Source organism: Thalassophryne amazonica, chromosome 16 (assembly GCF_902500255.1).
Source record: "Thalassophryne amazonica chromosome 16, fThaAma1.1, whole genome shotgun sequence".
Classification (NCBI taxonomy): Eukaryota; Metazoa; Chordata; class Actinopteri; order Batrachoidiformes; family Batrachoididae; genus Thalassophryne; species Thalassophryne amazonica.
Genome location: NC_047118.1, coordinates 3266945 through 3279849, shown reverse-complemented (window position 1 = coordinate 3279849; position 12905 = coordinate 3266945). Strand labels below are relative to the sequence as shown.

General features: G+C 46.9%; 1 protein-coding gene across 2 annotated transcripts in view; it reads left to right on the top strand.

The window, feature by feature from the left end:
• limd2 (LIM domain containing 2) overlaps positions 1-12509 on the top strand; it is a 30432-nt gene extending 17923 nt beyond the window's left edge. The window contains exons 2-5 of one of the 2 annotated variants that reach the window (XM_034190587.1): positions 10776-10820; positions 10959-11095; positions 11184-11352; positions 11390-12509. In XM_034190587.1, the coding sequence (XP_034046478.1) occupies positions 10776-10820; positions 10959-11095; positions 11184-11340 (339 nt within the window). In that variant the 3' untranslated portion in view covers positions 11341-11352; positions 11390-12509. Of the gene's footprint in view, positions 1-10775; positions 10821-10958; positions 11096-11183; positions 11359-11389 lie in introns of both variants that reach the window. The other variant, XM_034190586.1, reaches the window with a different exon arrangement.
• The last annotated feature ends 396 nt before the right edge of the window (positions 12510-12905 follow it).

Here is a 12905-nt window from a genome sequence, read left to right as displayed (position 1 = left end):
GACCCAGAAGGGAGAGGGACGGCGCATGCCCGGCCACGTCCTTCGTCTCGCTCCCGACGGCGTTCTTCTAATCGATTGTCTAATCGTATGACTAGATCGATAAGTCCATCCAAATCCCGCAGTTCATCCTTGGCCACCAGGTGCTCCTTCAGGACCGACGACAGTCCGTTTATGAAGGCGGCGTGGAGTGCAGTCGTATTCCAGCCGGACCTCGCAGCCGCGATGCGGAAGTCGACTGCATATTCAGCTGCGCTCCGACGCCCCTGTCTCATAGACAGCAGCACGGTTGAAGCAGTCTCGCCTCTGTTAGGGTGATCAAAAACCGTTCTGAACTCCCTCACAAACCCAGTATAAGTGGTTAGGAGCCGTGAATTCTGCTCCCAAAGCGCCGTAGCCCAAGCGCGTGCCTCACCTCGAAGCAAATTAGTCACATAAGCCACCCTATTGGAGTCTGACGCATACATCACGGGACGCTGTGCAAAGACGAGCGAACACTGCATTAAAAAGTCAGCGAACGTCTCCACACAACCTCCTTATGGCTCTGGGGGACTTATGTATGCTTCAGGGGATGGTGGGGGGGTCGTTGAATGACCATTGGAACGTCTATATTCGGCACCAGGACAGCAGGAGGAGGAGCTGCAGCAGCGCCCAGAGCGCGTGCTTCCACCTGCGCGGTGAGAGCCTCCATCCTGCAGTTGAGGATGACATTCTGCTCGGTCATCAGATCCAACCAAGCAGTAAAGGCGGTGAGGATTTGCTGCAACTCACCCATCACGCCTCCTGCAGGCGCCTGTGCACCCTGCTCTTCCATTGGTTGTCCAACAGATGGTTGACGCCCCTCGGAATCCATGACGTTGGCCGAGATATCCTGTTGGGAAAGTGTAGTGACACGGACCCACAACAGGGGGCGTAAATGAATGGACAATGAATGAGCCAAAAATAGAACACTTTACTGTTGTGAATGTGCACACGTCTGACTGTCCTGAAGAGGCGGCAGCACCCTCTCGTGCTTGAAGATATCTCGGCAGCGAGGTGGAGATGTCATCTGGCTTTATGGAGTGGTTGATGAATGACAGCTGCCACGTTTGACTGTCCTGAAGAGGCGGCAGCACCCTCTCGTGCCTGAAGCCCGCACTTCAGGTAGGGTGCCCTCTGGTGGTGGTCAGCAGTACCTCCTCTTCAGCGGCCCACACAACACTTACTTTGCTTTGGTTTGTTATTTCATGACTTCATAAAGCAGGTATCAGGATCAGTGGTTTAAACTGTGCCTTCAAACAGCTCATTGAAATGTGCAAAAAAGGAAACAGGCTGAAATTTACAGCAGATCAACAGCTTTAAGGAACTGCAAGAAAAAAATGTCACATTCTACTACAGAAAAGTGAACATGCAGTCAACCTTGTGGCTTTCACAGACCTGCATATTTCTCACAAGATGCTTGTCTTTGAAAATGTCAAACAGGAAGCTACTGTTTCCCAGAATCAGCAGTTGTTAGTAACTTTGAGAATGGATTCAAAAACTCTGAGGAAAAACTGAAAGTGTTTTTAATCACTTGACTGTCTACATTCAGGTCTGTTAGAGTTGAGTTTATCATTACGAGATTTCATGTAAATCCTCACAGCCAGACAGGAAGTGAAAAACAAGAAATGCACTTGTCGTGCAGCAGAATGTCCCATCAGTCCTTCACTGCATCAAAAAGCTCAAATAGAGAGGGAGTACAAGTCGAGGTTATAAATTTACATACATTTTCATTGAGTGATTTCTTTCTTCCCAGAAGGCAGTGCCACCTCACTTTCTGATGCTTGACGGGTGATTATGTTCCATCCCTGCAGCAGCTGTTTCTGCTGTGGGATCTTTGCCATGGCCTGTGGGACGGGTGCAAAAAAAACAAAATGCAAGATGCTTTCTGCAAAAATATTTAACTCCAGATTCATGTTACAGCATGAAACATTCTTTGATTAGAACATGTTGTGCATTCCGATTAAAGTTGCTGTGTTCCTGCAGTCGTAGTTATGTTTGTCCACATTTCTTTACTTTTTGAGTCTGAGACTTCTTGGAATTATTGAGGGTTGACATTTGTTAACATACTGCCTGCCGTTCCTTGTATGGTCTGTTTCAAAGAATGGTGACAATGTGTGTTTAGTGTCAGTTGAGTCACAGTTAAGTGAGATGTACTGGGGTTGTTTTGTTGTAAGCGTTCGTCAAAGAGAAGAAGGCAGTATGCCTTTCCATTTGTATTCTTATTGAACGTATTGACTTTTGACCTTTATAATATTTGTATGATTTATTTCAGTACCGTTTCATAGCTGTATTCATCCTTTCAGACATCTCATGTAAGCAATAGAAAAGAGGCCTCTGGCTTTTAGATTTAGTGCCCGTTTGTCTTTGACGGCACTGTAATAACAGTAAAATTACATCTTCTGTTATATGGCTGGGGGGGCCTGGCTGCCGGTTTGTTTCTGTTTTTTGGTTTTCCTCCCAGGTGGCTTGCGTTTGGGACTGAGTGGCTGTGTTGCTGAGGCTGTCAGGACCTCACCCTGATCACCTGCGACTCGTCAGGACTCACAGCTGTGGTGCATCTGGATGGATTGGAACATGTTGGCATTTAAGACTGGAGTGCACAGTGTGTATTTGCCAGAGACTCGACCTTGTGACCAGACGGGTGAGATCGTCGTCTCGGGAGCCATCTCATCAACAGCGGATGCTGAGAACGTCCAGGTTTGATGCACAGTCTGTGAAAGAGGAGGGGGTGAGGTCTCACGCTTGTCAGCACACTTCCTGAGACTCGGTTGTTGCGGCCACCTGGGGGGTGTCGGCGGGGTCCTTGGGTCCGAAACAGCTTCTGGCTCCGGACCGTTAGCGCTGCTGGGAGCGCACCACGCCAGGCCGCACCTTTTTGTTATTATATTATCACTGTTATGTATTAAATTCAGTTAGCCTTTGTACCGTGCTCTGCTTATTTCATACTGGGTCCTTCAAACGCTGGTCGGTTCTCCGAGCTGCGTCCGACACATAACATCTTCATATGCTTTCTAAACAGTATCTCCTTTGGAGATTTTCTAGGTGATTTTAATTACTTTTCTTTTTTGTTTGCACACCCGTATCAGCTTATCCAAGCAGTAAGCTTCAATGGTCTCAGATGAAGCCCATCCAGAAGAAGAACAAGTTGCAGTTCCTTGACTGGCCACTTGAGGCTGGCTCCAAAAAGAGAGCAGCTTCCTATTCAAGTCCATATTAAAATGTCCAACTTTAGAGCAAAAATAGGCGTGGTTGCTTTGAGTGACAGTGCGTCTCCGCTTCTCATAATGGCCATAGTGTGCGTTGACAGTGGCTGCTAGTGTCATGATTTGTACCTGTGCTTTAGGTTTTTATGGGTTTCTCGGTGCTGGGTTTTTTCCTGCCTGCTCTTTTTCTGTCCCTATCTCTCTTGTCTGTGTCTCTTGGTGCTTGGTGGTGGGCGTTGCACTCGGTTTTGGCCACACCCGTTTCTGGATCTTTCCATACACCTGTTTGTAATCTGCATCTCATCACCTGGGTGGATTTATGTCCCACTGGTGGCACTACTCCTTCGCCAGATCGTTGCGCCTTGTGCCTTCGCTTCCAGCCTTGTATTCATGTCTCCTAGTCCTGCTACCACGTTGTGTTTCGACCACCTGCCTGTTTGCATTGACCACGCCTTAAGCCTGATGTTTTTGATTTGTTTGCTTGTTTTGGACTGCCTTGCCTTGTACCTGACCCCACTGAATCCTTCAGTAAACGCCTTTGCGAACCAAAGCTACGTTGTTGAGTCCTGCAATTGTGTCCAGACATTTCTGTCCACTATTCCTGATAGAACGATCTAGCCAACAGTGGACACAGCGGACTCAAACACATACCAGCTAGCGGTTCGTGATCATAGCCGCCAGCTAGCAGAACAGGAAGATCGCCTCAGAGACCTTTGTTCTGGCATCTGCGACCTCACTAAACGGCAAGACGCTTTCATGACCTCTGTAAGCTCACAGATCGATCAGCTTGTAGCTGCTGTGACACATCAGGCCTCCTCTAACTCGCTCCCCACCATTAAAAACCAACCACTTCCGGGAGCGAGTGCTGCCCCACCGATACCTACAGCTGCTCCAGTTTTTTGTAATCAGCTGTCTCGACCTTAGCGTTTCTCCGGGGAATCCGGAGATGCTACACCTTTTCTCACCCAATATGAACATTTTGAGTTAATGTCAACAATGTTTCCATCCGATCGGACGAAGATAGCATTCATCATTACTCACCTAACCGGCTGGGCGGCAGCATGGGCCTCGGCAGAGTGGAGCACTCAGTCACCGGCGTGCGACTCCCTCCTGGCGTTCAAGACTGCTTTACTCCAGGTTTTTCAGCACGCATCGCAGGGATGGGAGGCAGCCCGTTCCCTCATGCGGCTCCGGCAGGGAAGCAGACGAGTCGCTGACTACGCCATCGACTTCCGCATCCTGGCAGTAAAGAGTGAATGGAACTCGGCGGTGCTCCAGGATGTGTTTTTCTGCGGGCTCTCCGACCAGATCCAGAACAAACTTGTTGCCATTAACCTTCCGGAAGATTTGGACGAACTCATTGCACTCGCCATCCGCACGTCTCAACACAACGTACACCTCCCGACTCAGCGCACCGCGATGGCTCCTGCTCGCCACACCGGGGCTCTTCCCCCTGGCTGCAGCCCTCCACGTCTTTCCACAGAAGAGCCCACACAATCGGAATGCACCCGGCTAACTGCTAAGGAACGGCAGTGACGCAAAGATCTGGGTCTTTGTTTTTACTGTGGGCGGGCTGGACATGTGGTCACTGAGTGTCAATCCAGGGGTGCCCTCGCGCGGTCACAACCGGTACTGCGGGTGAGTCAGTATTCCATTTCTTCAGTAACTCCTCAAAACGTAATCACAGCCAGGTTTGTCTCAGAGCGTTCATCCTGTATGGTGCCAGTGTTTATTGATTCTGGCTCAGACGCTAATTTGATGCAATCTTCTTTCGCCAGGTTCGTACATCTTAAGTTAAACTGTCTCCCTCATCCTCTGGTGATGCATGCTGTGGACGGCCGTGAGCTCAGTCATATCACTCATTGTACTGAGTCAGTTCTGTTGATTATCGCAGAAAATCACTCTGAGATGATACGTTTCACGTGTTTGATAAAATGACTTACTCGGCTATTTTGGGGCATCCCTGGTTAAAGAGGCATTGTCCTCAATTAAATTGGTCCGCGGGACAAATTAGTTCCTGGGGACCCGACTGCACAGGTCGATGCCTAATCAGTTCCACTAAATCAGTCATAACATCTACTTCTTGTACCATTTAGTGCGTATTAAGCAAGGGGATGAATGGAAAACGGCATTCAATACCCCCACAGGCCACTATGAGTACCTTGTCATGCCCTTCGGGTTAACTAACGCACCTGCAGTGTTTCAGAATTTGGTTAATGATGTCTTGCGCGAGTATCTGAATAAGTTTGTGTTTGTTATCTGGACGATATTCTGATTTTTTCCTCCAGATGAAGAAACTCACGTGCGGCATGTTCGCTCGGTTCTGGAAACCCTATTACGCAATCACCTATTTGTAAAAGCTGAAAAGTGTGAATTCCATAGATCCACGGTGTCGTTCTTAGGGTTCGTGATTTCAAAGGGGGGAGATTCGGATGGATCCAGGGAAGGTGGCAGCTGTTCACGATTGGGCTACCCGTAAGACCCGAAAGGAGGTCCAGAGATTTCTTGGATTCGCTAATTTTTACCGTAAATTTATCCGTAATTTCAGTTCCATAGCCGCACCACTGCACAATGTCACCTCATCCCTCCGGGCTTTTAATTGGACCCCTGAGTGTGATGAGGCTTTTCAGGTCCTAAAGAATCGCTTTACAGCAGCCCCTGTACTACTCCTTCCTGACCCCGCCTGACAGTTTGTGGTTGAGGTTGCCGCTTCTGACATAGGTGTTGGAGCGATCCTGTCCCAATATGACCCATCAGACAAGAAATTACACCCGAGCACTTTTCTGTCTAAACAATTATCTCCTGCAAAACGAAATTATAGCATAGGTGACCGAGAACTGCTGGCGGTTAAAGTGGCCCTGGAGGAGTGGCGCCATTGGCTTGAGGGGGCACAAGTGCCATTCTTGGTATGGACTGATCACAAAAATTTAGAGTATTTGCGCTCAGCTAAATGGTTAAATTCCAGGCAGGCTCGTTGGGCTATTTTTTTTAGCCGTTTTAATTTTGTACTGTCATACCGCCCTGGATCCAAAAACGGCAAACCGGACGCACTCTCCCGACAAGGGGATCCTTCAGTTGCTCCGTCAGAGCCTGGTACAGTCCTTCCAGAGTCTTGTTTTGTTGCTGCCATCACCTGGGATATTGAGTCTAGGTTCGTTCGGCTGCACATGACGTACCCGTTCCTCTAGGGTGCCCTAAAGGGAAACTATTTGTACCTGCGTCCCTAAGAGGGGAAGTTATACGCTGGGGACAAGATAGCCGGTTTGCCTGCCACCCAGGTATCAAAAATACTTTGCACATTGTTCAGGAGAGGTTTTGGGTGCCCTGCCTGCGTTCTGATATCACCGATTACGTCAAGGCCTGCCAGACCTGTGCTATGCATAAATCCTCCACACACTCACAATCCGGTAAATTACTGCCCTTTGCCCATTCCAGCGAGACCTTGGTCTCATATTTCCACTGACTTTGTCACAGGACTCCCGCCCTCTAAGGGGTACACAGTAATATTACCGGTTGTGGATCGTCTCTCTAAAATGGCCCATTTCGTACCCTTGCCAGGACTACCTACCGCCAAAGGGACTGCTGAGGTTTTTTGACTGTTTTTAGGCTGCATGGTATCCCACAGGACATAGTCTCGGATCGAGGGCCTCAGTTTGTCTCTCAGTTCTGGAAAGAGTTCTGTCACCTGCTGGGGGTCACCTCCAGCCTAACCTCGGGACACCACCCACAAGCCAACGGCCAAACTGAAAGAGTTAATCAAGAGTTGGAAAAGGGCCTGCGTATCCTGGCTTCTCAGCATCCGGCCACCTGGGCCTCACAGTTAGTGTGGATTGAGCTAGCGCATAACTGCTTACCATCTGCATCCACAGGCTACTCCCCATTTCATGTGTCACATGGGTTTTCAGCCGTCTTTGTTTCCTCCCCAGACTTGACCTCCCGGGTGCCCTCTGCCTTTGTCCCTCATCCTTCGCTGCCGGCGAACCTGGGAGTGGGCTCGTCGGGCCTGCAAACGTTCGTCTATGGCCTATAAGACCGCAGCCATAGGAAGAGGGTCTCCGGCACCTGCCTACACCCCAGGTCAGAAAGTCTGGCTCTCCACTCGCCACCTGTCCATCCGTGGGCCTCCCCAGGAAGCTCACTCCCAGGTTTGTTGGTCCATTCCCCATCGCTAAAGTGATTATAACCCTGTTTCGGTCCGTCTGCTTTTGCCCGGGTCCATGAAGGTGCACCCCACCTTCCACGTCAGCCATGTGAAGCCTGTCCACACTAGCCCTTTGTGCCCTCCTGCCGTTCAACCGCCTTCCGCCCGATTTGTGGGTGGTGGGCCGGTCTTCTCTGTTCGGCGCCTCCTGGGGTCTTGGCGGCGTGGGAGGGGGTGCAGTACCTGGTGGACTGGGAGGGGTATGGGCCTGAAGAACGGTCCTGGATCCCCTCCCGTTTCATTCTGGACCCGGTCCTTATTGCGACTTTCATGCTCAGCACCCTGTTCCCCTGGGCCGTCAGGGGTCGGCCCTTAGAGGGGGGTCCTGTCATGATTTGTACCTGTGCTTTAGGTTTTTATGGGTTTCTCTGTGCTGGTTTTTTCCTGCCTGCTCTTTTTCTGTCCCTATCTCTCTTGTCTGTGTCTCTTGATGCTTGGTGGTGGGCGTTGCACTCGGTTTTGGCCACACCCATTTCTGGATCTTTCCATAGACCTGTTTCTAATCTGCATCTCATCACCTGGGTGGATTTATGTCCTACTGGTGGCACTACTCCTTCGCCAGATCGTTGCGCCTTGTGCCTTCGCTTCCAGCCTTGTATTCATGTCTCCTAGTCCTGCTACCACGTTGTGTTTCGACCACCTGCCTGTTTGTATTGACCACGCCTTAAGCCTGATGTTTTTGATTTTTTTTGCTTGTTTTGGACTTCCTTGCCGTGTACCAGACCCCACTGAATCCTTCAGTAAACGCCTTTGCGAACCAAAGCTACGTTGTTGAGTCCTGCAGTTGTGTCCAGACATTTCTGTCCACTATTCCTGATAGCTAGCTGTTGTGGAAATTGTGATTGGGAAAAGATCTTTGGAGCCTATCTCTGGATAAGAAGAAACCACAGGGGTGCACCAGTGGTCTAATCTTTGGAGTATGGCAACTAGTCCAGTGCTGAGGGGTCATCCACTGCCTGGCAGTGCCCAGGGTCGAACTTAAGGTGGTTCATGTGGGTGGGCACCTGGAACATCCTTCTTCTATATAAGGATGACCGACTTCCAGTGCTGTCGAGGGATCTTGTAAAACACCAGGTTGCTGTGGCTTCACTGTCTGAAGTACGAAGACCTTTAACTGACCAGATCTCTGTGGGTGGATACACCTACTTTTGGTCTAGTCGCCCCAATGGTCTGGGTACAGTTGCAGACCAGCTCCTTTCAGTAGTGGCAGATGCCACCCTGTTTCATCTGATAAAATAGACTCTTTCTAAATTTTTGCCATCACTTAAATGGTCTGTACCTTTGTGGAAAAACACAACAGGATTGTGACAGTAAAAGGATGCACAGATAAAGCTGCGCAGCTCATTTAAAATTGAAATGAGTACTGTGAGTAGAGTGTCTTGCAATGCTCTTTCAACATATTGGTGTGTGGTGTTTGTCATTCCTTTGTCAATATCCTCCAGTGTTGGCTGCAGCCTCTTGCATGCTGTCAGGTGCTTGCTATGGCAGTCTTAATTACAGCCATGCAGTCCTTCTGAACACTTTTGTTTCTTACACATTTCTCACTGTCCCACACAGTGAGTTGTTCTGTGTCTCTACTTGCTTTATTTAAATTTATTTTACTCTGATCTTGTGGTTTATTCATAAACAATCCTGCAAATGCCTCTTTACCAGTTGTTTAATGGGACTGGCAAATTCAGGCTTTGTTGCAGTCCCTGTTGAGACTGTGCAAGACGGAGGAAGCCACATGTGTCAGAACAACTTCCTGCCATGTCTGGCCAATGAGACTCATGTACATATAAGGTAAAAGAAGATGGCACACGCTCATCTGGCTCTTCCTGGATATCTGTGTTTCAATTGTATGCCTACCCCCTAACTTGGTTAATTATTCTGCTGCTGCTGCAAAAAAAAACCTATTCCAGCTTCTTTGTCATATCGACATTTCTACACTGCAACTTCTCCTTTTTTTTGGTTGCAGTGAGGTAAGAAGTGAAGAAGCCCTTATTAACCCCATTTTCATGCTTTTACTGCATCCCACTGATGTGGACCTGCGCCATTAAATAATATTTGACGTTTGCACATTCAGATATGACTTTTCAGTGTTCAAAGCTGTGTTGGTTGTACAGCAGCAGCAGCAGCTTGTAAGCATCATGTTGGGTGCATGTGTGTACATACAGTGATCATTTTGGTACGTTTGCCTCTGTACACCACCCACTGGAGCTCAATCAGATCCCATGTACCTGTAGGTGAAATTTCACATCTTATTTTGAAGAAATTCTTTGCTGACCTAGAACACGTAAGCCGAGCTTCAAGAGGAGGGCTGTGCCGTGAAGATAATAATTGTTCTAAATGTACGTGATATGGTTTGGATGCATGAAAAAGAAGAACGGTGTTCATACAATTGAGTTGAGGAGCAGTGCCGTGTCTTTTTTTATGTGTTCGTCCCTCGTTTGTTTAGTGTCAAAGCAGGCGAAGAGTTCCAGTAATAAGATAAATGTAGCATTGATTTACACAGGAATGGCAATACCTCGCCCCGACCCCACCTCAGCATCAGCTGACACCATCACTGTCTGGATATGTATTTTCACTTTCAGTGTTTCCAAAAAAAAAAAAAGAGGGGGGGGGGGTGTCAGAGGGCTTTTTGTATTGTCTGTAGTTGAGTAATAGACCAGCAGATGCATCTGATGCAGCTCTTATTGGAAAGAACAGGAGATCCTCCTGTTACTTCAGCTCCAGCCAGCTGCCTTACATAACAGGATTTTACCAAAGTCTACCTTGCACTTTTGCCTGCCTAACCACAGGCTACACACAGACCAGGAACTGTGGAAGCATCCAAAGGACCCTATGTGACCCACTTGAACTACCTGTTGGCTCTGCTTAAAGATGGAACCAGGGACCGACTGCAGTCATTTAACATTCTGCAGCGTTGGGGCCATTCTGTTTTTCTAATCTTTTCATTTGCACCTGTCAACTTGGCGTTCCTCCAAAGTGCAGAAATTCCTCCATTGTGCAGAAATATTCAGTAACTTGCTCCTGCTAATGATGTTTGAGTTTAAGTAGATGGTAGCAGGTTCTGAGCTCTTTGAGGTTCCACAGCTCTGCTCACATGACCAGACAGAAGGCACCTGATCCTCTCTCAGGGGTGCAAAGAGACAGATGGAGTGAACAGAAACAGGGTGGAGACAGAGAGAGATCAGACTGACAGTACTGGTGCAGGTGATTAGAGTACTGTGCAGAATGTGTTCCGGTCAAGTTGTTCTACTTCTTGTAATCTGACAGTAAAAAAGTGCATATTTTTTTCCCTCATGAAGTGCTCACACACATTTAAATATTGTGCAAACAAAATGTACATGATGTGTTCTTTGGTTTATTAGGATACCAGAAACACCAGTGAGGAGAAACCTGTGCAACGCTCCAAGGTAAACATGTTTCTCACCTCCCACATTCATTGTGCTTGTCTTGCCCTGCTTACGTTCGCTTTTCAAATATGTCGCCTGAAATCGCTCACTTTCTGTTTGTGTGATGGTGAAATGGGTGTACTGTTTTTATGTGTCCAGTCCTTCAGCTTTAAGACTCAGAAGGAAGTGTGTTCCTCATGTGATAAGACGGTCTACCCCATGGAGAGACTGGTCGCCAACAACCTCATCTTCCACTCAACGTGTTTCTGCTGCAAGCACTGTAACGCCAAACTCAGGTGAGCATGAGCAGTTCGCTCTTTTTGTTTGTTGATGCCGACTGGATTTGTTTGTATTTGACTGTTTTCTGTTCCGCCGCTCCGACAGCCTCGGCAGCTTTGCGGCTCTCCAAGGTGAATTTTACTGCAAACCTCACTTCCAGCAGCTGTTCAAAAGCAAAGGCAACTACGACGAGGGTTTCGGACGCAAACAGCACAAGGAGCTTTGGTCCTCCAAGGAGACAGATCTAACAAAGACAGCATAATCGCGCCTGCACCTCCCAGTTCGTCACATTCACCGGGGCACTCTGAAAGCTCCCACACGCTGACCCGCTTTCTGTTGCCATCAGAACAGATACAGGAAATGAGCGACTGGTCATAGTCTGTGCTTCGTAAAATCTTTTTTTTTTTTTGGTTTGGGGGTGGGTTATGAGTTAGACATTAGATTTTGTCTACTTGTATTTTCTTAGTTTTTTTTTCTTCTCCAATATCCTCTTTAGGATCGGTAGTTGATTGTGACCAAAAGCCTTCTCTAGAATTGATAATATAGTTATAATTACCTCTTTTTGTTTGTTTTAAAGAATTTTTTAAGTTGCAGCCTTTCTTTTTTGTAAATAAGAAAACGAATTGCTCAGGCAAAAATGTCAATCAAAGGGTTACAATATATCGATAACTTACAGTCGAGCGCACGCTCAGGTCAATTTTCAGACCGTCGTCTTTAAATGTTTTTAAAGTTCAGCTGAAATCCTCCTTTTTTACAGTTAAACTCTTCTAATGTTCTTATTTATTGTAATTCTGTTATCACTGAAAGGGAGAAAAAAAAAATCTCCGATGTTCGTGCGAGTGAGAGTTGGTTGTTTAGCCTCTGAGTTGATAACGTCTGTTTAATTAATAGCTGAGCCGGTGGACACGTGGCGGCACGGAGACACAGACCTGCTTGCAGCGTTATTGTGTTACACATTACGCTGCTGCTGTGGAATAACGACAAGACCGTTTAATATCCAACCGAAGCAATTTTACATTAAGCTGGAAGTGCTACAGCTAATTAGCTAGTCTGCTAAAGGAATTTAAAATGTGCTTTTATCGGCGGAAAAGCATGCGGCAAATGTGGTGTGCTGTTTAGTAGCTAATTTAGCAGAGCAAAACGTGCAAAAGTCTAAATTGATTAATCATCAAGCATCACTTAAGACAACTACGCTGCACAAACACTTGTTTAACAAACTGTGATGGGTTCCAACTTTGATGTTTGAGGATTTGCACCTTTTTATGACTATGTTATATAATGAAAAACATGAATCAAATGACCTTTGATGTTGGACTCTCGAAGAACAAAATAAATTTCACTCATTCATTTTTCTGCCGCTTATCTTTGTCCGAGTTTGGATTCTAGGAATCTGTGACATTATCACTCTAGTATTTTTTGTTAGTTTTTTGACATTTTATATTGTTAATTACTGAATTAATTCATGAAAATATTGTGAAATTTGAATTTCTACAAACAGAAATGATTTCATTATGTACAAATATACAAACTGATTGGTATAAAGGCATCACCTCGTACAAAACGTGATGAAATTCAATTACAGAGTTGAAAATGTGACTAAGTGGTGTAGACGTCTCTGCATGAGACACTTAACAGCACCTCATGTTGAGCTCAGAAAGATCAAAATAACAACAAAAGCAGCTTACTGTATATTTGTGTGATGAGTGTTAATCCTCACCGATGAGAGCAGATATGCACAGGTTTGGTGACTCAGAGTCGACTGTCGTCGTATCTTGAAAGCTAAATGTAAAACTCCATTTCAGGTTGTGATTATGTTTTGGTTCTGGT